Here is a 26,978-nt window from a genome sequence, read left to right as displayed (position 1 = left end):
CGGAAATGACGTATGTCACATGATTAATAAGTTGGAATAGAAAATGGCACTTCATCACAGACGAGGCGGCCGTGGTCACAACACTTTTCACCGCGGTGGAGGATATCATGGCCATCAACAGTATTAATTTTCTTAACACGCATATTTTCATTATTCTTCCAACATGCTTTAAGTTGTATCTATAAACAACATTTTCTGTCAGGAAGTGCAGTGAGAAACATTTTTTTTTGCAATGAAAAAAATGGCGTCTTTTTCTCTACAGGTGCCCGTGTCCAAACCCATGATATAGAGCTATACTTAACTATCCTTAACCTTTAACCTTATCGTTACCTAAACCTAAACCTTAATTCTAAAGTAGAGGGACATTGAAAACAAAAGTAGGTCAAAATATTGCAGAATTTGCTGGGGACGTCAGAGTCAAAAAGTTGATATTTGCCCACCCAAAATAGATGCGCTGCTTTGTTGCTTCTGGTGCCGATTGAGGGCCTTGGAATTATATTAATCAGGCATCAATCTGTTCATTATTCATTTATCTCTTCATTTATGTAATAAAATTAACAGTACCAATTTTCTTGGACCAGATGCGCATTTCGACAATACATCTCTCTTCAGTGATGCTCGTTGCCAAAATATTTGAAATCCAAAGCTCATATAAAAGATGAAGAGCTATAATCCAAAAGGTCCAAAAAGTACAGTCAAATCCGTGAAAGGAATCAGAGCTTTGCATGAGGGAGATACATTCCTTAATTTATAATAATTTCCATCGTTTTGTAACAGCAAATTTTAGTAACACAAAAATCTATTTTCATGCCAGTACCAAAGTACTGGCTACTGGGCTGGTGATACCCTCGGGGACTAATTATAGTCCACCTGCAGAGGCATCTACCAAGTGGTAGTAATAAAATTAACGGTACCAATTTTCTTGCACCAGATGTGCATTTCGACAATACATGTCTCTTCAGTGATGCTCGTTGCCAAAATATTTGAAATCCAAAGCTTATTTTAAAGATGAAGAGCTATAATCCAAAAGGTCCAAAAAGTATAGTCAAATCCGTGAAGTTTCACCTACCTGCCAATTTTTGTTTTTCCATATTTTAAGTTTTCACAGAGACCCATCGATTTCACAATTTGTGTATGTATTTTTTGGGCAATGATGCACAAATAATGCATTTTGCAAGTTTATTATTTATTGTACAAAGATAGTTTTGGAAACAAATTATAGGACAAATATATAATTGTTCTAAAACACAAGTAAAAGTATTACCATAATACAACAGGGTAAACGTAATACTTGCTGTTATACATGTCTGACTCTAAAGTGCAATTGTACTCTAAAAGTGTGATGGTCACGCTATTCATTACTTTTTAGTTAAATTATTCTTAAGATCTGTATACTTTTTTTTCGTGATGAAGTATAGAAAACATCTTCCATTTCTGCACGTCGGACCTATTAAAAATATGCCTTTTTCATTAAGAGAAAAAAGAAGACGATTTTTTTCAACTGCAGTTTAAGTCAATTTGAGCCGCATGACCCTATATATTTTTTTAGTTGTAATGCAACACTGGCATTTCTAGTAACAGGAACTGCTACCCGTTTTTCCCTAATCTGAGTAGTCTTCAAGAAAAAAAATACGGAACACTAGTGGTACCCTATGGAAAATGCATTGCGAATAATTGCGCTCTTGCATTGTAACCAACAGAATATAAAGTACTAAATGGTGGCCCCATTGCCGGCAATGCTATTTTTAGCAATTATCTCCTTAAAAGGCGTTTTTAATAAACTATTTATGAAAAAACTGCTGTTGTCTAATTGAAGCTCGGTATCTAATTGTGATTTTACCGCACTCAAATATATATGGTCCCATGGCTTTTCTTGGTGAATTTTGGAGGTTTTCACGATACCTTACGATTTCGCAGAAAATTTTCCCTCATTTTGATCAACATAAAAAAAATATTTCCGGCCCTTCATCATATACATTTAAGGACAAAGGAGTATGTTCAGTAAGACCCCTTTTTGGCCCCAAAAAATACCAGTTTTAGAAAATTGTGAAATTGTAATCTGTAAGCTATATTTTGAAAAGTAAAATGCTTCTGCTACATAAATATGAGCTGTTTTTAACAATACAATGCACACATATCGCATTCTAACATCATAAAGTCATGCTAAATTACTGAAATCTTCAAAATTTTAGCATTTCGGTTAATTTTTAGACGGTTTCCGTCTAAAATGAAGTTGGCCGCATTCGTGTTCATTCATAATATTGAAATGTAAGTTGTATTTGATGATAATACAAAACATATATAAAGGTTGAGGATGAACACGGATGCCACTTTCATTTTTGACAAAAACCATCTGAACAGTGACGTTTTTTGGCATATTTGATAGATTTTTCATATTTAAGCGTAAATCAGAGCGTTATTAATGACTAAATCAGTTAAAATCTTTCACATAAACTAATCGAATCAATTAAAATAGACACTTAAGTGTTTAAAAAGTGTCCAAAAACTTTCGTTAGATGAACCTGATATTTGAGGCCAAAATCGGCCCTTACCGGACCTACTCCTTTGTGCTTGCATGAAACTTCATTCATAATGCTTTCCAGAATAAAAATATATAAATGATATAACAACCAATCACACAGAGCCATCTATTTTTATCTCTATGTCATGTTCCCTTCATAAAATGGCTGCGCCCATGTAATTTCATTTGGTACATTGTAACCTATAGTTTCAACCTAAAAGGTACTTTTCGGAGAGGAGAAAGAAACCAAAACAATGATGGTACTTAATTCATTGGAAAAAAAATGTGTTACAAACACCATGATGATTCTCATGATTCTGATCAGAAAACTGGTCTCAAAAGTGCTTTCTAATATCAAAATAATAACATGAAAACCGTATTTACAAACATTACTACCAATGCCATCACTGTTTTTGGAAAATGTTAAACTTTTTGGGAAGAATTTTAAGACATTTTTTTTTGTAATTGGGAATTTTTTCTAGGGGAAAAGGCTGAATTTCGGCTGTAATTTGAGGCAAACAATATCACTGGTAATCAATATATTTAGGTGTGTTATTTGGTATTTCAATGTGTTTCATGGTGAATAGACCTACCATTACACATGTTTATGATTTCAGTGGTGGCAGATCGACTCGATGGAGTGACAAAGAAGATAGGAGCAGTCGATGGGCTGATAGAGATGACAGGAGTAGTCTGGAGGCAGCCGCTGATGCAGCTGCTAAAGTTAATGCTATGTTGATAGCTAAAGGTGCTCTCAAGCCTTCACAGTTGTCTCAGCAACAACCAAACAAACAAAAGGTAAGCATTGTTTTATTTAATTCCTTTCAGGATTTTGATTCAGTAGCCATTGTCTGATTTTTCCACCTCAGAATCCCTTATCAAACTTTGTTCTGTCACCATAAAAAGGTAAGAATTAAAATTTAATGACCTTCCAGAATCTGTGAAAAAAAATGTAAATTATAAAATACCTTATCTGAAACAATAGTTGAAGATCAATTTAAATGTTGTAAGTCCATAGACAGTCATATTGTTTTGTCTTTGACCTGTGACATTTTTCTTATTTAAAATGAAAACTGTATGAAGGATAAATCCTATTTGCCAGGAAATGCACCCTTGTGTGTAATGTGGTTGAAGGTGAGGGAGTTGGCAAAATATTTCCTCTAAAAGACTTTTATAGGAATTTATAAGTGATTCTAAGGCCACAAAATCATAAGATAGCTCTGTGGCAGAGCAAAATCATGTAGTCAAATTGAAGTGTACATGTTTTAAAAATGCTCATAAATTCCTTTGGATAAAACATCTCTACTGAAACACAAAAAAAGAGGGATTATACACACAAAACTTTTTATTCAACTTCCAAGGACAGTATGACTGAATTAAATTTGAGAAATTACCAGTATATCTGTACACCATAAAATTATTTTAAAAAATCCAAATCAAAGAAAACAGAGAAATGTGAATGTCGGCTGTATATTGTAATGTGTTATTTTTAGGCAACAAGTACTACAACAGGCAACATGGCAGTAGCAGAGGTAGAAATAAATGATGTACCTATTGGCTGTAGAAACATGTTGACAAGAGGATCGACACAAGAAGAGGTATTACATTTGAAATTGTTGAAACATAATCTGCATTTCAGCTTACACAATTAAGGAATCAGTGAACATGTGTATTTATTGCAAAAAATTGAGAACATTTTCATAAACTTTTATTTACATAAATTTAAGTTCTACACTGTAACTCTGTCACAATTTCCTTTCCTTAGATTTTCAGTACTTGATATGAATTGCTTTAGTGGCAAATTATTGGGAAAGAAAGAAAAAAAACAAGTCCAACTTCATTATACATTGTACTTTAGATTAAATGACTGTCCCATGTCAAGTATCATCAGCATATTCAAGAAAGAATCAGTTATGCAAGCAACGGTTTATCAAAAAATGTTTCAAAAATAAATAAACTGGAAAGTTACCTTTTAATATTCATGATATTAGTTTGAACTGTTTTTATCCCCAAAATGATATAGTGGATTTTAATTGTAGATATCTAAAGTCAGTGGCGCAGGAGTTTCCACCAGAGGTAGATATCTTAGTCCACATGAGAGAGGAGCTGGGTAAGTTTGATTTGTAAGTTAGTAAGACTTCCTATGCTATTTCTAAGAGGGGTAATCGGCTACTAAATACAAATTATGTAACAGCCTGGTTTATAGATAGCAAGAAATGTTAGAATTGAAAACCAGGTTACGTTTGTCTGCATGTAAAATAAAGGTTGAGAGAATTTTTAAAATTTGGTAAAATAGATCATGAAGATCTTCAGTAAACCTACATAATTATATAGTATGGATTTATTTTTATTTTCAGAGACAGACCCCTGTATTTGTGTGTACAAGGTCCAACGAAAGAATCTGTAGACAGTAAGTGTTATTTGTTTAACCTATTTTCTCTATCTGTAACTTGTTTGAATCATGACCATCAATCATGCATCAATAACAAAGAACCAGTTTCATTAACCTCATATAGACCCAAGTCAGAACATTCAATTATTGACAGTCACTTAGCTTGTTTTTAATGCTTATGATTTTATTGGACATGATGGAGCCACATAAACTTAAATTTAACCATCATAAACTTAGTTATATTATTACTAAGATACAACATGTATAAAAGAAAAGATAATGCAAAAATCAGAACTTTTTCTGTCTTAAATACAATTCTTGCCATTCAAATTCTTCAGAATTTTTCATATATATTTGAATGCATGATTAAAGCTATGGCAATAGTGATTTTTTTTTTTTCTTTTTTTTATAAGTTTAACATATTGCGAAAGTACATGAAAACTAAGCATCATTGTTTTATTTTTGTAGTTGCTGTTCACAGAATCAATGAAATAATCACAAACTATAAGAACAAAGGGACCAGATTTTCTCCTGCTAATGCTCCTCAGCAAAGACCCCAATTATTAGGGCCTAATCCAGTAGAACTTATGCCAAGGCTTGGCCCACCTCCAGGGTTTATTACACAGCCTCCAGTTTTACCTCAACAACAGACTGTAAGTTACTGTCAAGTCATGGTTATCAGTCAGTCATAAGAATAGCAGTTCAAGATAATACTTAAATTGGAGTTAAACAGATATATCTTCCACTTGACTTAATCAATTATAGACAAGGGATGATATCTCTTGATTTGAAATTTTAGTTTCAACAGCAAAATCAATATGATCTTGATCCTTCAATAGATATAAAAAGATGTGGTATGAATACCAATGAAACAAGTCTGCATCTAAGTCATAGTTTGTAAAAGTAAACCATTATAGGTCAAAGTAGGGTCTTCAACACGGAGCCTTGGCTCACACCGAACAGCAAGCTATAACGGGCCTGACTAAAAAATGACTATAGTGTTAAACCATTCAAACAGGAAAACCAATGGTCTTATCAATATAAAAAATGAGAAACATTTATGAACCACATCAACGAAATGCTCATAAACACTTTGATATATATCAGCTGTAGGATAAATAGGAATCAATGTTCTATGCCGTCTATGGATGAATGCTTGACTATATTGATGTTTTATAGAGACAAATCATAATCCACTGTTTGTTTTTAACCATGTCTTCTTTTATTAATTTATAGATTACAATACTTCAAGAAAAACTCTTTATTGGTTTAGAACATGCTCCACCTCATTTTGGAGTAAAAGAAAAGATACATGGACCTGAGGTGAGATATTGATTATTGTCATGATTATACATGTACAACTGTATTGATTTATACTGAAATCAATCTTGGTGCATTTTAACATCATTTATTTAATATTACATCATTAAATTTAGATATGTTTAATCGCACCTCAGATAAGAGTGATGTTGTGATAGGATTATCATTGCACATAGTGACCCCTACATGTATGTATCCATATGGTGATAGTAAAGTTCATATGGGGTTCTTGACGCCACATCTACTATTTATGGTGACGTCATCTATTGATGTGATTATATTTCATTGTTTATTTTTATACAAAACTTGGCAGAAAGAGTCCCATGTGCATTAAATTCGTTATACTGTTCACACATAACCCCAACATGTAGCACGGATCCGTAGAGGGTTAGTAAAATCCATAGGGGATGAGCCCAAACTTATAATAAGTATCTTCATTGAACAAATATTAACCTTTTAATTTTAGGGATCTTATCTTCAGCATGTAGAGGTAGAAACTGGTGCAAAAGTTACATTGAGAGGGAAAGGATCAGGATTTCTGGATATGAACTCTCCTGGCAGAGATTCCATTGAACCCATGCATGTTTTCTTAGAGTAAGTTAACTTGCACAGACATATATTAATGATATTATGAAGACAGAAATGAGTATATAGTTATATTTGTGTGTAATTTGATCTGATTAGATTTTTTTAAGATCATAAATAATTGATACAGATTCCATGGAAATTTCATATTTTTATACTTTTTTGCATGTTACATTTTTTACAGAGATAAAAAATAGGAATAAGGATGGCAGACCTCAAAGATGACTAATTTATTTTTATTTTAGGCATCCTAGCCCAATTGGACTCGGACAAGCCAAACAACTTGCTGAGAACCTTATACAAACAGTAAGTAAATCACTAAACTTTTAAATGTCTCAGAACTAATCTATGTAATTTAATTTTTGCCCACTTTCTGTTTTTCATTTCTTAGAGCAAGGTATATTTTCTATGGTATTCTGCCACTACAGACCATAGAATTTGATTTATTAGTTTTACAGGAAGGCCAGTGTGTTGACTGCTGTGGTGGTTGTTTTTTCTTGTCTCATCAGTTGATGAACTTGTATTCTTTTTTGACAAAATAACTCATTGTTCGTGACAGAAATATTTTCTACTAAATATTAGAGACTTCTGAAGCAGGTTTCTAGATGACTGATGTTTTAGAATAATTTCTTTCCAAGATAGTTGCAGATATTATGAGAAGATTAGTTTTCAGGATACAGTGTCGAAGACTGAGGCCAGCAAACATCACTCGACTATTATCAGAATTCGTGAAAACCGTCGGTCTTGTCGATTCTAACTGCCAAAATGAGGTTCCGACCAGTATTTTAAAGGCTGGTGGCAGTCAGAATGACCAATGTTAAAAGTGACATTGTGGTGTCTATGTCGGCACATTTTTTCATCGTTAATAAGATGTACTGCCAACTATTTCAACACGTTTTTTACACAACATTCATCAGATGTACCAATGGCTTATTTTCAGTGCTGGTTTCTGAAATTTATTATAAGCAAACTGAAGAGGTGAGCTTCACCTGGCCTGTAAAATATGTTCATTAAGCCATCCCTGGCAAACAATTAGCAGTTGAACCTTTTTATGAAACCAACAATTACTGTCACAACTGAAAAATAATTCAGATGATGAAATGGACAGTGAAGTTCACTTTGAATTAGAACAATCAGAAGACTAGAACTGGCCCGTAATTAATAATTTGGCAAAATAAAGTTATTTTCAATAAAATATGTTATTAGTTTTATTTCTGGATAAAATTGACACATTTTGTAGGACCAGCAACAGTTTTGTAGGACTGACATATAATCATGCTTTGTCAGTCCCATGACTAATGGGTCAATTTTTTTTTTCGCAAACTCTATTATTAAAGTGTACATACATGTAGTTATATTGTTTTGTAATCTTCAAGCAAAACATACACCCACTTACTACTTATGTATTAAAGGATTCAATTTTTTTATAAATGGTGGTTTAGATGAAATGTTCTTAAAATTACGCAATTTCAATTAACATAAGAAAAAGATCTCCTCTGAAATTACAATGGATTGAAACCAACGTTCTTTAGGATTTGTGATTCTTGTCTAGGTTGATCAACCAACATGGCCACTTTGACTAAAAATAGAACACAGGAATACTAGTTTTGGCTAATATCTCAAATAGGTCACATTACTGATAGCAAAATTGAGCATAATAGATTTAATGAATAGGGAATGGTTATCACAGGGAATTTGTCAAAGAGACAACCCGACCAACATCAGAAAACAGAAAAATATGCTTCCAAGTACATCTAGATAATTTGTGAGGACCTCTTTATAGATTTGCAGAAGTTGATGAGGTGAATTGATGCTTAAATATTCTTATTGGCAATTATATATATTCTCAGAAAAGTACAACGTGATAGTATGGATATGTCTAAATATGTAATGTTTGTTTTCATGATGTGGTGCCCAACTATGAAATTGTTGTGTAAAATATTTTGTTAAATTGATACAGATGATTTTGTACTCCTTATAGAATACATGCAATAAAAGATTTTTACATTTTCAAACATATAGCAGATGTTTAAAGCTTGGGCATGAAATTACTTTGAAAATTTATTTCAGTGATATATCATGTCAGAGAATTTTTCAGGATTGTTCCTTCAAGGTCCTATATATATAACACAGCTTTGTAGTCTTTTAGCATTTACAATTAGTTGCCTTGTGCTTTTTCTTGACAAATGCTTGATGGTTAGAATATGTGTTCTACCTTTGTATATGAACTACGGGGGGAAAGTTCAAATATTATACATGTAGCAGGGATATACAATAATGGCTATTATACAATAAAGGCTACTGGCTAGTAGTATAAATTTACTGAGTAAGCCGACAACGGATGACGGATAAATCTCGTCAACTAGAATACAATTCAGTATAGGTACCCTCTAAAGATGACCAAGTCCTTGAATAAGAACTGTTTTGGAAACAACGGATACAAGATGTTGGGAGAGGCCAACGGATACAAGATGTTGGGAGAGGCCAAAAACCAAAAACAAAGTTCCCATGAGACTTAGAACAAAATAAGGTTCAGTTTATCTGATACATGTATATCATGTTATGTAAATAATATTTAGAATGCAGGAATATGATAATGCAGCTGTTATTAGTACCATATGCTGAAAAATAATAACTTTGAATTAATCAACAATATTGAAATTGAGAATGGAAACAGGGAATGTGTCAAACAGACAAAAACCCTATCAAAGAGCAGAAAACAGCCCAGGCTGCCAATGGGTCTTCAATACAGTTAGAAAATCGGCTGGTCCCTGACCAAAATTGTGTACCAGTTTAATGAAAATGGACGCCACACTGAATTCTGAAATAACCTGTTTATAGCAGCTAATATTTGATACACAGATGGGATCTTCAAGAATGCCCAGAAGATTGATGATGCTTCAGCAATTCAGAGTCAATTTTCTTGGATTCAAGATGATAAAGAACACCTTTTCTGCATTTTCAGTCAGAGCTATAATTGTGCAAGAAGTTTATTAAAGAATGGTGATTTGAAAGACTGTTCTGTTAGTCTCAAATATTGTTGTTTGAATGCAATTCAGATTTCAGCAAGATTTCTGTTGTATTACAAACCTGTTTTATATCAGTATAACAAAATATGTATTAATCACTTCAATTTGTAAATAGATGCAATGGTTTATAATGAGATACAAAGAAAGATATACAAGAGAAAAGAAACCTTCACTTTAACATTTTTTTTCTGTCCTATTTATATTATCATTAGCACATATTTTCTGTCAAATTTGATATTAAGGTCACTTTCTGGTGTTTGTTAAATGTTGCTGCAAGGAACCCTGAAAATACACTACACAAATTTATTGAATGTAAACAATGTTTAACCATGAGAAAATTTGCTCTGATTGTAGGTTCAGCAAGATTATGCCCAATTTCAGCAAGCATTGGCAGCTATACCAGCTGGACACACAACAATTATAACTGGTCTGTCACAGCAGAGTAAGTCCTTATGTAAAACAGAAAAACAGAGGCGTTCCAAAGGGTTAAAACATTTCTTTTGGAGATATTTTATTTCAGGAAATGGTTTTAAAAGAAGACATTTAAAGATTTGTAACTATAAATGATACATTTTAATGCAAATTGAAAAATAAATATAATTCATGTAGTTTAAACAATTATTTACACAAACTTTTTAGTTTCACAGGGTAGGTAACCTGTTATTTGTCACACTGGAGTACCAAGAAGTGATAGCAGTTATGAATAGTTTTTTCAACGAACTTGTGAAAAAATTAGAGCTATTCAAGGAAAAGTTTAAGGAGGTTAAGAATGTCAAATTAGAACTTTCACTGAGAGAATTTCATTTAGTTCCCATTAATATTGTTGTTTGGGGGACAAGTCTAAAATGAAAACCTCCCATGTTTTTTTTCCTTGAAAAGCTTTAGTTAAGAAATGAAAGTTTCTATTATTTCAGATTTTTTTTGACTGATAAAGGACATAAAAGATGGATATAATATTAATTGCGAAATGTTTCAGGAAAAGATTTGTTATCAGTGTTATGTTAGGTTGATTAAATCTGATAAATAACTGCAGACTTTTGCATTACAGCTGTGTGTCGATAGAGAATTATGCTTATGAATAAAAAGATCAATCATTTACAAAGGCTTTAGCAGGGATTTCATATTCTCATATTTTGTAAATAAAACTTTCAGAGGAAGAAGTGTCTGACATCAAGTCAAATTTCATTAATATATTAGTCATTTTAGGTACATGTTATCACAAACGCACAAAACAAAGGAAACAAAAGATCTTTTTATTAATATCTCCCTTTTCTTAACTTTATTTCAATTGAAGATGGAAATTTTCACTAGATGAGCTGGAAATGTACATGTATTAGATGTATTATACATCTTACACTCAGACACATTTTTTAATTCCTACTTTATTTTTCAGTTCCTTAAAAATTCCACTTTTTTACAGCTGATTTTATATTGTTCAGCAGTAATTTCATGGTTAACATTTTATGCCTCTTAAATTTTGTTTATGCTAGGTAATCTATTTTGAAGCAGGCAATACAAAAAAAAGTGGCTGCTTCCTGGAAACCCAAGATGAATTGCTGTGAACATGCTGAATAGACATTGTTTAATCAAATTCATAACAAAAAAAATGTTTTAGGTATTTATTACATGTTCATTTAAGGAGAGGAAGAAAGTAATTTTACGTAAGACTGTAAATTTACCGATACAACTCTCCAAGAGTAAAACAGTTGTTAGAACAGTTTCTGTGGTTTTCAAGTTCACCAACGAAGCTACATAACTACTGACAAAAAAGAAAAAAACTTTTATTTGCTAAGCGTTTATTTGGTTTAAAAGTCATGTTTTAAACACTAAAATAATTATATGCTGGAAGCAAGCTTTAGTTTATACAATCTTACTCACAACATTTAATTTATATGTGACTAATACTGTGGATTAATTAATTTTTCTGGATACCAATTTTCAGTGTGAGAGTGAGGGGTAAAAAAAAATATGGATTTTTATTTCATGGTTTTGCCAAATTCTATATATACAATTCTTTATATTATTAGGAGATTTTTATTTTGTTGAATATTTAATTTTGTACCTATACCCCAAAAAAAAAAAAAAAATGGCATCCCAGGAATAATAATTAATCCACTGTATCCTCTAACTTTAAAGCTAGCTCTAATTTTGTATAATATTACCATACTTAAAATATTATTAGCACTTCAGTTTATTTAGAATAGTCTACATTCAATGTTTTATTATGATTTGATTATGAATTCTAACTTATTTATTGGTTGGAAAATATGTAATATATATATGTGTGATACAGGCAATCTGAAAAATAACTACAAGCTTTGCATTTCAGTTTTGTTGTTATTAAGAAGTTTTGCCAATGCATTTAGAGCATCAATCATTTACAGAGATTTTAGCAGGAATTTTTAGTTTCACATTTTATAAATCAGAAATGAAGACGACCCATACTAATGCTTTAATATGATATTTCTTCTATTTTACAGGAATACCAAGTCATTAATATATATTTTAAGTTTGAAACTTACATTTTTTTTTTATTACAGGATATTTTGATAGTATACTATAGCTATAATGTAGAAGTTTATGATTAAATAAAAAAAAATCTTTATGTTTAAATTTATCATGAAAGTGCCTCAAAAAATCATTTATTTTAGGCAACTTGAATTGTCAGTCTTAGATTGAAAGTTAAAAGTGATGAAATATAAGGTATTGCTGTCGTAATAAAATTTCTTAAAAGTTTAAAGAATAGATCAGCTAATTATCTACAAGTGTTGAAAAAATTTGGTTCAAAATTTGTTATTCTAAAAAAAAAAATAAAAAAAAAAATCTAGGTTTTCCAGTTGCTAGATTTATGTATTTTTTAGGCATTTCATGGTAAAAAGTTTGTCAGTTTACAAGAAAAAAATGAAAATATAACAGGCTATTATTTGAACTTGGAATTATTTTTAATTATGGAATTTGCATAATTTCAATAAATTCCATGTTTATTCTGTACTCAAATGTTTTGTGCTGCGCACAACACTTTATATTACAAAGAAGATAGAACCGTTTCAATAGAATGTACTGTGCCGTGCACAACACTATCTATACAAAATACATTGTTGGGAAAGTGTTATGAACTGCTCAAAATATTATAATACCAAATAAGCATGGAATTTATTAAAAATTTCAAGCACAAGAATTTATACAAATTCCATTATTAAAAATAATTCAAAGTTCAAATTATAGACTGTTATATGTAGAATTTTTTTTAATATAGTGGTATTCAAGAACACTTCAATTGCAACAATTTGTATTTTAAATTAACCAACACAAATTCTTATTTTATGAATTTTAAACATTTTTCTTTTTGATTTCCCCTCAGCAGCAAGCATACCTGGTACATTGATCAACACAATACCAACAATGGCTCCTCCTCCAATTCCACAGCAGTTACCTAGCCCAGGTAGTGTGTTTATGAGTGAAAGAAGAATTGGTAAGAAGAATATAATATCAAAACTTCCCATTTCCCACAACAAAATCTAATATTATCATTGACATGATTGAGCAAATAATTTCTTATCTTTGAAATATTTTTCAATCTCTAGTGTAATATGTATCCCAATGCATGGAAATGTTAGTATGCACCAATGAGACCATCTAAGTTAAAGGAATAACAAAAAGACATCTAAATATAAGTTAATAATTTGCAAAAATAGAAAGATCTAGATACTGTATAGCGGGTAATTTACGTGGGGGAAACTTTCTGCCAAAACGGCACATGCAAAAGGTATTGATAAAAGTTTTGAATCTGCCAAAATAATAACCGACAAAATATTTCGTATACCTTATACAATGAAAATCGCGAAAATTAAACAGCTATACGGTACAACATGTCAAGCTCCAAATTGTCACTAGTCGAAACAAGTAAAACATATATTAGCTAATTATTCAGTCTGCTTTCTTGATAAATGGATTATTTTTTTTTGGTCTTCATGCAATAAATAAAGAATTCCACTTGAAGTTTTTTTTTTTTTAATTTATAAGTTGTTGAAATAAAAAGTGAATCTGAATTCAGGTAATGAATATGATTTAATTTCTGATTTTTATGTCCCATTTATGGGCATTATGTATTCTTGTCTGTGAGTTTGTCCGTCCGTCTGTTCATTTGTCCGTCCGTCTGCCCCGCTTCAGTTTAAAGTTTTTGGTCGAGGTAGTTTTTGGAAAGATTAGAACTTGTTCTAAATCTTTACTAAGGCCAAAAAAAAATATATGTCTGTTTCCTGTTTCCCGACCGACCCTGACTCAAAGCCCCCGACCCTAGATCTTTTTATTCAATTCCGGAAAAAAATCGTGTCTGATCCAGATCCGTATTTTACTATACCCAAACAATCAAAATGGCTGCTCCCAGCAGAAATGTGCTACAATTAAGGTTTAAAAAATGTCGGCACTGGGAGGATTATTCAATTAAAGCTTCTTAAAGAGATTAAATGATTTTAGGGTACAGGACTCTAACCAAACATGACATTTAACCATCTGCAAATCTGACAGGGAGTGCAAAAATAATTTAAAAAAAAAAAAAAAAAAAATCCCGACCTACCGACCCTGATTTTTTTGCCTTGGCAGCAGGAAACAGACATATATTTTTTTTTGGCCTTAGGCACTGGCCTCCCTTACAACACGACAGGTTAGCTACTGTTACTAAATGTATTCACACTGAAATATATTTCCCTATAGTTCTCATATATGTGCACATAATACACATATGAACTGTAAAATAGGTAAATTGTTGGAGCAGTTCATCCAAGAATGTATCTAACTAAGGTTTGTTGATGTGCAGGCTTTTTTTATAACATTTTGATCAGGTAATTGGGTAGTGATACAATACTATAATGATTGACAACTGTCATTATCACCAAACAATCAGAGACAAGGTGGACCTTTAATTACAATGCCCAACCTCCTTAACTGTCAATCAAATTGACCACATTACTTATCAACCCCTGTCATACATAATTAGAACCTTCAATATACAAATATCTGACCTCATAATTGAATATACAAATGTACATATTAGATGTTTGATATATATGGATGATAGATTTATTTATTGCCTATTACTTTTCATCTACAATACATAAAGTGATTCTGTAAATTATGTCTGAATGATTAATGATCAATGGATTAAAAAGATCTTTTAAAAAAATGAAATATGAATATAAATATGAATATATAAAAGGTATTCAAGTAAGGCCTATAATTTTCTTCATAAATTTCCAATACTATCATCTGTAATTAATCAACAATTTAGAATAAAATAAGTTTTTTTTTTAATTTGTTTACGTTGAAAAGGTACATTTTAAATGCCCTGTTTTGAGAAATACTTTAAAAATTGATCAAAAGGCAGGCTACAACTTTTTAATCTTCAATGTCATATAACCTCTTTTTCAACTTACAAAATGCCCCAAAACAACATATTTAGATTATTTTTGTTGACACTTTAAAGTTATTAGCTGTTGGTCTAGATTTTATGTCTTACAATTATAGTTGGAAGCATTTACTAGAAGAATTTTTGATTGGCAATTGTTTTGGTTTTTTTAAACATGTTCAAAACAGGCAATATTATATTGATAAGATATTAACTGCAGTTTAAATAAAATTGCGCACATTAAGAGACCCATATTATTAAATTAAATGAGCTCATTTTAATCTCATACTGGAAAAGCACTTTTCCTTCTAAGGACCTGATGTTAATGCAATTTTCAGCAATAGTGCTTTATTAATGATCATTTCCCCCACCATACCTTAATATGAAAAATTTCAAACTACTCTTCTAATATTTCCATGAGTGATTTCCATCACTTTGATTGATGAAGTTGAAGTCCAATCAACTTGAAACTTAGTAAACTTGTTCCCTATGATATGATCTTTCTAATTTTGATGCCAAACTAGAGATTTTATCCCATTTTCACGATCCAATGAAAATAAAAAATGATAGTGCGGATGAGGCATCTGTGTACTTGGGACACATTCTTGTTCTAACTGTATTGTGTACCAATTAAACAGATGTTATATTACCTGGTATATTGAAATTTGTTATAAAAGCCATATACACATATACTTCATTGTGCTATCTTCTTCACATTTTAGGAACAACCAGATTTATGATACCAACATCAATTTCTTCAGCTGTTTACTCACTGCCAACATCAATGGGTATGACCCTTCCTTCAGGTAAGAACATGTGACAGATATAGATTGGATTATTATTCATGTATTGAATTTAACTGCAAGTTTATTTTTGTGAACACACAAATTAATCAGACTTGTATTTAACTTGAAGTTCTATGAGAAAATATGATTTGTGCACTATGTGGAAATGATTTTCATGCTCTTTTGTACTGTTTTAATTATATGGATATTAAGAGAACTCAAAATTCTCATCTATAGTGGTTAAAATATTAACAAAGAATTTGAATACATCAGTGGCATTTATCCTCTAATATTTGTGGTAGATTGCTGTGCAATCATCCAATGAAAGACAGGTTAACTTGGGAGAAAGATGGGATTATATGTTTATTATAAACTTGTACCTTTGAAACGAGCATGTTTAAAATCTTTGTGTATTTAGTACATTATACAAAAATTTCACAAAAAAATATAAAAAATAACGAACAATTTTTTTTAGTCTTGACAGCACAGCCTCCTCCTCTGCTGGTACAGACACAAAATGGTCCCCCACCACAGATGCTTGGACCTCCACATATGGCACCAGATGTCACACAGTTGGTTACTACAATGCCACCAGAAGTACAAGTTGTTACCCAGTCTACACTTATACCTACTGGTTCACCTTGGAATACTTCACCAAATATGCCTAGCAGTTTAGCAGGACAGGTATGGGCCGATTTTCTATTTCTGTAATTTGATACTGCATCCATATTGTAATTGCTCTCATTCTACCTGTTTCGAAGTCTTTTAAAAATAAATTTAACATATCAAGACAAATGTATAGATATTTTATTTGTATTATTGCTTTTGAGAAAGCTGTTTAATGAATTTTAGTATGTAGTCGTTAATTGGTAAAGATTCAGTAAGGGTTGTTTTCTGGTTGATCCATATTTAGAGAATTATGCCTCTTTTTCACATCTTTTTGTATATTGCCAGAGGCATTGGGAACATATCAGCATATCTTTGTTTCATCATCATATTTTAAAACTTATTTTAAATGTTACTCTTACTGCTCCTGTTTCTCAATAATAAAACTAATTTCATTTCCTTGTCAGATGCTGGGCAGTGGTGGGCCTCCACCAATATCAACACACACTCCATTGTCGTCTGCTCCAATTGTTACAACTACCTACACTTATCACACTTCATCCAGGGAGGAACCAAAACGTAGGTTCACTGAGGAAAAGTTGGAGGAAAAAGTTCCAGAAAATCTCTTAGGTTATGAGGTAGGAATTAATATAATATAACGATATTACTGTAATTCTGACTTTCATTTAAGATGTTTTGTGTTATATAAAGTTCTTTTGTATACAGATAAAATAAAATTTAGTCAAGTTGATAAAATCAATCAAATTATGCAAACAATAATGTTTCAATGAATAATGCTTGTAATTAAATCCCAAGAGGTAAATGTAGATTTTATATTCTTAATAAGTAATCATATTCAGCAAAATTACAATTAGTTGTTCAAGCTGAGGAGCTTTAAAATTAGGTTGAATAAGAATTTGATATTGCCACGGCTATTTACAGATCATTTTTAGTTTGAAAAGAATATATATGTTTAATACTTCAAATCAAATCATTTTAGCATTTATGATATAAATTTCAGCACGGTCCTCCACATTTAGCCAACTTGGTTGTACAGGGTCCACCTCAAGAGACACAGTCCCAGGTTTCTCAACATCCACCATACCAACCACAAGTTTCTGAGATGTACAGTGTATCACAATCTACACCACAGCTAGTGTATACAACATCAGCACCATTATCCTCACCTGATGACAGGTAACTGTTAAATTTATGTATTTGCCGGTTAGGGATAAATGAGTTGCCTGTATGTTTATAAAGTTCATTTCTTACAGGACCAGGGGGACAAAGTTTTTTGTAGTGTTCAATACATGTGCATCTATTAATTCCACCAAACATGCATTCATTGTTAAGCCATCTGACATTTAAGACAACTGAGAATAAATATCAACTATCAACTAGACTTTTACAGCACAGATTAAACCCCCTTGAAAGAAGTGGATAGGAACCTAATTTAGATACAACTTTCTCATTGTTCATCTAAATGGTCAGATTTAAATTAAAAAGAAATAAAATTTTAGAAATGTTTTCAATGATTTTGATTATAAACATAAAATGTATGGAGTTTTAAATTGTATTGTAGGAGTTCCCAATTCACCAATTTTACAATGACTCAGCCAGGAGGGTATCCTGGGGATAATGCAGACAAACAGCTGATGCCACCACCACCCATACCAGGTATATATATATATGTGTCCGATAAAGATGTTTGCAAAAATACTGTCTCTATTTAATAGCAATTTTAAAAATACTTTATAGAGATATATTGGCCAATAATTCTGAATTTTGCATGAATCTTTGATTATCTTTTAGAAAAAATAATAGCATATAATCTTTGTAATTTGTATGCTCACATTTAGATTTATTCTTGGCAGTCCATATGTCCTAAAATTGGCTTATGACCACTTACTCAGATCTAGGTCAAAATGGGAACACTCACTTTAATGGAGTTGTGTTCCTTAATGAATTTAAAAAAAATACTGAATTTGCTATACAAGTGGAGGCATTTTTGTACCATGGACATATTCTATTACACAATTATTTATTATTCCAAAAATGTTATAGGAATTTTTTTTGATTTACATTTAATCTTATTTTTTTATTCACGGTATCTAGTTTGTATCTTTTGTTGAAGTTTATATTTCCTTTGTTATCAAAATTTAAAGCTTGATTTTTCGTTCTTTTAGCATCATTGAAAAGAGCCTCACTTGAAAGACAAGGTGGAAGTGATAGAAAGAAGGACAGAATGTCTCCAACTGGTAGGTTTGACATAGATACATTAGGCCATGGTTTTTTAATTTGTTGGTTTACGGATTTTTCATCTGAAAAGGTCGGGTCGGTCGGTCGGAAAAAAAAAAAAAAAAAAGTCCCAAAAATTACTGATTTTTAAGGTAAATGACTAAATTGTTTATAGTACCCATTTGATATAATTATTAAATGATTTCTGTATACCACTATCATGGGATACCCCCAAAAAAAATCAAACAATGTTTCAAAACAATATTTTAATATTGTCAAATGTAAATGTCTTTTTAATGCAATGTCAACATCTTTATTAATGCAATGTCAATGTTTTTACACTTCTTGTGTATTTTAAAAGACTGTTTTTGAAATAAAATTGTTTGTTTATCTCTTTTTCTTGTTTGTGTTTAGTGCATTCCTCACTGCTGGTCTCTTTCCACCCTGGAAGCATGTGTCGCATATAGGTCGAACGATTCCATATTCTTGTTTAAGGTTCTGTATTTCTTGGTTTGTGATCACCTCAGTATCACCACAGAAGAAACAAACTGGTGTATTCAATCCACTTACATCTGAATAATAGGTAGTTTCCATTTCACTGTTACACGATTGACCTTCTCTGACATAAACAGTCTCTTTCATGACTCCATCTGGAAATAATGGGGCCCCACAAGTAAATATGAACTCTTCTTGTACCCGCTCTATTAATCTCATCTGGTCTATTGTTAGACGCTTGTCAGAGTACACTACTCTCCTCTTCCCACATTCTCTGCAAATAATAAATGATCTTGCTCTTGCTGCTACAAAACCTCCTTTGTGACCAAGATCTGCTGATGTAGGGACGTTTTTGCTGACTAAGCTGGGTCTTCCAGAATCATCTGTTTCTTCTCCATAGACATCATCAAAAGACTTGTATTCATCACTATCTTTCTGAACTGGGACAGGATCTGGCAGCCAGTGTAGATTATCAAACAACTCTTGGGATAGACGAGGGGGATTTATTGTGCAAAAGGCACAGTTTCCACACTTCTTTATTTGGTATGTGTATTGTCTTTCTCTGGTGTGCAAATCTATAAAATTCTTCAGACATCTAAACTTTTCTATATCCTTTTTCGTCTTCAGTTTTTCAATTGAGAGGCCTTCATCCAGGTGGTCAAGAATACTCAGCAAATGACCAATGTCTTCTATATCATCAATATTTGCACTTTCGTGCATGTTTACATTCCTGTCCTTCCACTTCAGTCTACTGAATCTATCATCAAGTTTTGATATAACATGTTTTGTTGACTGTAATAGTGCAGTTTTGAAATCTGGTTCTTTCTCGCCTATGTTCCTAACTTTGGTCATTGAGCCGTTTCTCTTCATCTTTCTTTCATAGTCTTCTATCATGTCTGGTCTCTCCAGGGCTACATTTTGCAAAGCGAGATTCAGCAAACTCATTATTCTCTCTGCTGGATTGGCATAGCTAGCCATTGGTGCTGTTCGTGCTGTGACCAGCATGTCCAAGTCTAAAGAAATAAATATCAATATACAGGCTAATTGCACTGACCAAAATGTAGACCTGTGATCTGGACCGCCATCTGTGTACATAAAGAGTAATGGTACATCAAGATTAAGGTCCCCTGTCAGAGTACGAAGTATGTCAACTGATTCAACAGCATGACGTATAGCTGTTGAAGGCTGAAAGATTTTATCTTTTAAAGTTACAAATACTTGCCCCTCGTAGAAACTGTCCCGTCTGTTATCAGGAATATCAACAGAAAAAAGCACAGATGGAACAATTCCACACACATGAAAATCATGATCGAGTGCAACTAATGATCCACCCCCAAGTGTCAAAGATCTGTTGTGAGGTCTCACTCCAGTAGATAATGGCTGAGAAGGTTCTCCAACTGGGACAATGGCCTTATCATCTAAGGAAATAAATCTTGCATGTGTTTTCCATCTAACAACCATTTCTTTAAATAAACTGTACTGATGTGCTGCAAAGCGTTTGTCTTCATGTTGGCCATGCAAAAGTCTTTGTTGTACTGCAAATTTGACTTTAAACCTCCCAGTATAATTTGCTGCATTGTTGTGAGTTGGACTTGGTGGCCAAAAATTGTACCTTATTGTAGACAAACTTGGAATGCGGGCTTCGTTTGTCAAGTGTGATGCTATCTGGTTACGTAAATCAGATAGTGATATAGCACAAGGCATGTACTCATGGTCAGCTCCGCGTCTTTCATGTACAACTGTCTTTTCATTCAGAAAGGATTCCAGCTCTTTCCAAAACGGCTCCAAATCTTCACATTTTGGATTACCATTATTTTTTCTTAGATCATATAGAAGGTCTGGATCGTCAGCATCCATTATACTTTCTATGACTCTGATGTCGACATTCTCTTGTAAGGAAGATTCTGGGGCTGTATCATCATTTGTCAAGAATCTGTACATCTCCCGTAAAACAGCTGGTTTAAGTCCTGTTCTGGTGTACCTGTCAATAAATGTTTTCCTTACCTGTCTTGAAGAATAAATAGGAATTTCTTTTCTGAGTTTTTCAACTGCAGATAACTGTTTCATATCATTTCTAATATTTTCATCTTCGGGTATCCGCCAAAGAAAATTCAGATTACCCATATAGTTTCCATGTTGATAGGTGTAAATTGAAACAGGAAAGGTCAACTTCATGTCTGTTAGCCACTTCCTTCTATCATACCTGTCTTCTGGCTCTAAATCAAACATACTAACTGGTTCATAGACTTCTATCTCTTTCAGTTTTTCTTCCACTTTCTTATACTGATCTTTTGACTGATAATTAGGACTGCTGTATATAGTACGGATGGCACTTTTATCTGTAAGGGATCTGACTGTGGTCTCTGATTGATGATGTGAAGCTGTTCTTTGCTTCTGATCCTCTAAAAATCTGTAGTACTTCATCAAAGATTCTATCATTTCTGTCCAGCTCTTTTTTAACTCAGACATCTGACTGTTTAGAAACCATGGATACATAAGAACATCTGACATTATATCAATGTGTTCTTTAAGACATGCGGACGTCATAACAGGTGTCTTCTTCTTCTGTGATCTCCAATCATAGTATCCTTTCAGATCACTGAATATTTTTGGGATGTGTATGCCTCTACCTAACAGTTTGTCATGGAAGGGATCAATATACCATAGGGTATCAGTGAGTGTAGAAACAACTCTTTTTCCAACTGTTTCTACTTGTACAGGTGTAAATCCATACTTCTTCTCAAACATCAACTTTAGAACATCATTGTAAAGTCTGTCCTTTGCATTGACTGGCTTCCTGTAAGAAGAAAATGTCGACCTACCTGTACTTTGTGTGTTTATTTAAAATAATATATAAATCCTTGATGCTCCACAGAGTCTGGAAGTTGTAACTGAAATAAATTTTATATACAGGAAGACATGCAGAATGGGGTGTTAATATCCAAAAATGAAACAAACAGATGACCTCTATAAATTAATAGCTTAATAAATCACTTAAATACAAGTGGACAATGGCAATATAAAAATTACAAAATGTGGGTGTAGCAATGGTACTATTGCTCAAAGAACAAAGGAATATATGTCACAGTACATTCTTCAACAATGGTTAAAATTTATAACACATTGAAAATATCGAGGCTAAAACAGATCAAATATAGCAACTTGTGAAACAATTTAAAGCTTATTTCCTAATGCATGTAGAATGAAACTTTGGTTAGCTTGCTTGCTTTATTTGTATATTGAAAATCATTGGGATAACACCCAATTAAATTCAAATATGATATATATACAGGTTTAACTATGCCTATATATATATTGTTTAAAGATGTGAATCTTATTTACAAAGCTTGTATAAACAATTATACAAACAGAGCAAGCAAGCCAACCAAAGTTTTGCTTTACATGCAGTAGGAAATTAGCTGTAAGAAAAACATATGTTTGACAGACAGAAACATTTAACAAACAAAAAAATCAAGTGAGTACGAAAATCAACCACTGAGCTTGGACCAGGCACTTACTTATTCCTTGATAAATTCTTAATTTTCATAGACTAGCTAAAAGATCTGAGCTTGATATAATAAAAATAATCAAACACTTGCTTTCATTAATTCATAATTGGCCAACTTTAAATTGTATAATTTTTGTTGTTGGGTTGCTGTTTATTGACGTATACCCCCATTTTCCATCATACATAATATTATAATTTGTTGATGGTTGGTTTATATGTCCAGCCTTCTAAATATCAATTATTCCTATAATCAGACTACATTTTATTTCATGCAGGTCTACATTTGAACATGTAAATCTTTTATCAATGACCGTAAAAAATAACACAGTTTCAATATTTATTTCCAAACATATAACATGTACATTTCATGTACGACCTTTTACCTTTCTTCTGGAAATTTGTCATATCTCCTGCGGGCAGTCATCATAATTTGAAAAGCATTTGTTTTTTCTGGACATGATGTTGACTTTTGGGTATTTGTGTCTTTCATCACATGCAAATAATTGCATTTAAATAAATCAACTATAACTGTCATTGGGGTATTGGAATCGGTAACATCGGTTCCATCTTTTTTGGCCGGTAGTCCTTCTTTCGATATCCAAATGGATGAGCATTTTTCATTTATCAAATTTGAAAGGAAGTCTCCGATAGTCTGGTCGTCTTCCGTTACCTTAACTAGTTGTTTTTCTCGTTTAGAAGGATCCGTTTCGTCTATGACGATGACATACATTGTAAACAACTGCGTAATGAAATGTGTAAAACTATATATCTTACGGAATGATGACAAAAAAATTAAAACGATCTTACTGTAACAGACAATTAACATAAGTTTCGTTTCGTAAAACTATTTTCGAAAAATACATCTCATCTCAACGGCGATTGGCTAGATTTAGATTGTATCTATTTAGAACAAAACAAAACGATCGGTGTTGAAAATAGCACAGTTCCAAGGTAAAATTTAATAAAGCCGATATTTTTTTTTATTTTTATTTCATGGCTACCGCATTTTATAGGGTCGGCGGAAATAAAAACACGAAACTGCGATTTTATTTTTTTTACCAAAATCGGAAAAATCGGGTCGGCGGATCCGTAAACCAACAAAATAAAAAATCCTGGCCTTAGCCAAAGGAAACACATACAAACTTCATTAAATAAGAATACAAATTAATAGATTCAACATCAGTTTCTAATTTTCAAATATTTTACATCTATATAAAAAAAAGAAAATGTGGTATGATGATATCAATTAAGACATTTCTCCACCAGAGACTAAATGACCTAAAGTTAACAACTTTCACTTCACCATACGACCTTCAACAATGAGAAAGCAAATATAAAACAATTTCAAAAGAGAAAACTAATGGCCTGATTTATGAACAAAACAATAAATGACCACCACTGAATTACAGGCACTTGATATGGAACAGGCCAATACAGAATGTCACTAGTTTAATCATGTTTGCTACCCTAAACCTTCCCCCGATTATAACAAGGGACCAGTGGTATAACAATTACAATAAATTATGTCCCTCCATAAATGATAAAATTCCTGAATTTTCTGGTTATTTAAAGCTAGTATAAAGCCTCATTTCAATTATTGATTTAGCCAGACTGAAACATTAATTATTACACCACCGAATGATCAAGTGGAAAAAACCTTAAGAAAAACATGTCCTATTGAAATGTTTTTCATAAGTATTGACAGGGTACAAGACCACAAGAGTTATCTGGATAACTATTGGTTAGGTAAAAAACCAAATTGGACAATATTCAAATGTCTTACTATATTTTGCATTGATGTCCTTTATTAATAACTTTGATTCAAATTGCAATAATTTTTTATTGAACAAATTTATAATTTATGATCTCTTTAAACAATATCAAGGTAAAAAAGGATGGAAAGACATCAGCTTCATTCTCTAACAATTCTATATATTCAGATATTTAAGTAAGAGGTTCACATTAAAATTATCTCATCCATTTTTTATAGGCCATTCTTGTTTTAAAGTTAAACCTATAAATTATGATTTTCTTCAGGATTTAGAGATGAAGAAGATAAACAAGCAGGAAGAGGGAAGTACCAGTACAACCAGTATTCTAATGCACCACAGTTATATACACAGGGAGAATCTGATGGTTTTACAGACCAGAGACCAGACAATGACCCAGGCTTCCAGTATCAACCCCCACAACAAATCACAGAACAGTTCCAGTATCAACCTAGCCAACCTCCAGGATCTGTCATGTTACAACCACCCCCTTCTCCAGGACCTCCAATGGTCCATGTATCTTCTCTCCCATCACATTACTACCAACAACAGCCGATGTACTCAGTTTCCCCTTCACAGAGTCCACCACACCCTGTATACACTCAGCATGATGTCTTGACCTCAACAGGACAACCGTTTGCCGTACCACACACAATCACAATTTCAGGTCCATTGCCTCCTCAAGCCCAAGAACAAATGTTGCAGCCACCCCCTGAAACAAGACTACAACCTGAAGAATTGCCACCACAGATGGAACAGTTACAACAGCCACCACCAAGTTATACAAATATGCCACCACCAATATCAAGTGGTCAGTACATGACTACACAATCTATGCCACTTATGGCACCACCAACACAGCCACCAGTGTCATATGCTCCACAACAGGTACAGCCACCTATTCCTATGTCTGCACCACAGCAACACAGCTATCCTCCTCCTCCTGGAATGCCTTATTATATCACCAGCTGAGTAATGAGACCCAATGCTATTTTAGTTTTTTTAAAAGCTGAAATATCCAAGTAAAATCCGGAGATTTTAAGAATTCTAAAGGATCAGGCACAAACCAAATGTGTGTAACTTTATAACTTCATCCTGAATTAGTATTGGATTGTATATGCACTTCTTATGTGTGATAAAATCCAGTGAAACTGTAATGTAAATAAGTTGAGGACAACTTTCAAAATAATGTAAATAAAGTGATGAATAATGGTACATGACTGCTATATGAATGTTTTATGCAGTTTTAAGTGCTCTGTGGGATATTATTTTGAACAAGTATGATCATGATTATAAATGCAGTACATATTTGTTTGTTAATTATAAATGTATGTGTGCTTACAGAATAGGACAATGCATCTACAAGGCTGTAAATAACTGTTTGTTTAAACATGTCTGTTTACAGAATATTATTTATACATTGTTATTGAATTGTTAAGGTCTAAATGTAGTAGTATAAATGTATTTGTGAAAATTTGCTGTTAGTTTTTATGAAATGTGCTTTAGATGTTATGAAAATAAAATAAAATTTCAATGCATTGTTTTTTAGAGTAATTTTCAATTCCATTGTATTTATTTGTATTAATAAAAAATTGAAGATGTGGTATGCTTGCAAATGAGACAACTCCCCATCAGAGACCAAATAATTATAGGTTAACAACTATTGGCCCAGTAAAGACTTCAAGAATGATCAAGCTATTAAAGGACATGAAATGATAAATGTGAAACAATTCAAACAATAAAACAAACGTCCTGATTTATGAACAAAAAAAATAAACAAAAAACTGATATTATATACAGCAGCAAACTACAACCATTAAATTACAGGCTTTGACTTGGACAAACACATACAGAATGTGGCGAGGGGTTGACTCGACAGATCAATAGAAAGAGAGAAACAAAAACATTACAAATACACAGTACTCCCAGTTACTGACTTGGGACAAACGCATATAGGATGTGGTGAGGGGTTGACTACAGATCAATACAAAGAGAGAAACAAAAACATTACAAATACACAGTACTCCCAGTTACTGACTTGGGACAAACGCATATAGGATGTGGTGAGGGGTTGACTACAGATCAATACAAAGAGAGAAACAAAAACATTACAAATACACAGTACTCCCAGTTACTGACTTGGGACAAACACATACAGAATGTGGCGAGGGATTGACTCGACAGATCAATAGAAAGAGAGAAACTTAAACATTACAAATACACAGTACTCCCAGTTACTGACTTGGGACAAACACGTACAGAATGTGGCGAGGGGTTGACTACAGATCAATACAAAGAGAGAAACAAAAACATTACAAATACACAG

General features: G+C 32.5%; 1 protein-coding gene across 2 annotated transcripts; it reads left to right on the top strand.

Moving 5' to 3' along the window:
* On the top strand, window positions 1-26,190 carry LOC143072064 (uncharacterized). Of its 2 annotated transcripts, none has more exons than XM_076246848.1 (18): window positions 1-120; window positions 3,139-3,319; window positions 4,015-4,119; window positions 4,561-4,631; window positions 4,879-4,931; window positions 5,382-5,566; window positions 6,150-6,236; window positions 6,700-6,827; window positions 7,064-7,124; window positions 10,202-10,289; window positions 13,212-13,319; window positions 15,974-16,057; window positions 16,512-16,720; window positions 17,110-17,280; window positions 17,664-17,839; window positions 18,225-18,319; window positions 18,829-18,900; window positions 24,921-26,190. In XM_076246848.1, the coding sequence occupies exons 1-18, from the start codon at window positions 44-46 to the stop codon at window positions 25,622-25,624; spliced, it is 2,655 nt and encodes an 884-aa protein (XP_076102963.1). In that variant the 5' UTR covers window positions 1-43; the 3' UTR covers window positions 25,625-26,190. The 2 variants fall into 2 exon arrangements, with proteins under 2 accessions (XP_076102963.1, XP_076102962.1); XM_076246847.1 differs by having other exon boundaries at window positions 13,209-13,319.
* Window positions 26,191-26,978: the final 788 nt, after the last annotated feature.

Source organism: Mytilus galloprovincialis, chromosome 4, assembly GCF_965363235.1.
Source record: "Mytilus galloprovincialis chromosome 4, xbMytGall1.hap1.1, whole genome shotgun sequence".
NCBI lineage: Eukaryota > Metazoa > Mollusca > Bivalvia > Mytilida > Mytilidae > Mytilus > Mytilus galloprovincialis.
Note: the sequence above shows the minus strand (reverse complement) of the source record. Positions and strands in the feature narration are given on the sequence as shown.

Bases quoted from the DNA above. Each gene is read 5' to 3' on its own strand.
- LOC143072064 (XM_076246847.1), top strand. From the start codon at position 44: ATGGCACTTCATCACAGACGAGGCGGCCGTGGTCACAACACTTTTCAC. The intron at 4,120-4,560 runs GTATTACATTTG...TTTTAATTGTAG, and splicing joins GAGGATCGACACAAGAAGAG to ATATCTAAAGTCAGTGGCGC. The intron at 18,320-18,828 runs GTATATATATAT...TCGTTCTTTTAG, and splicing joins GCCACCACCACCCATACCAG to CATCATTGAAAAGAGCCTCA.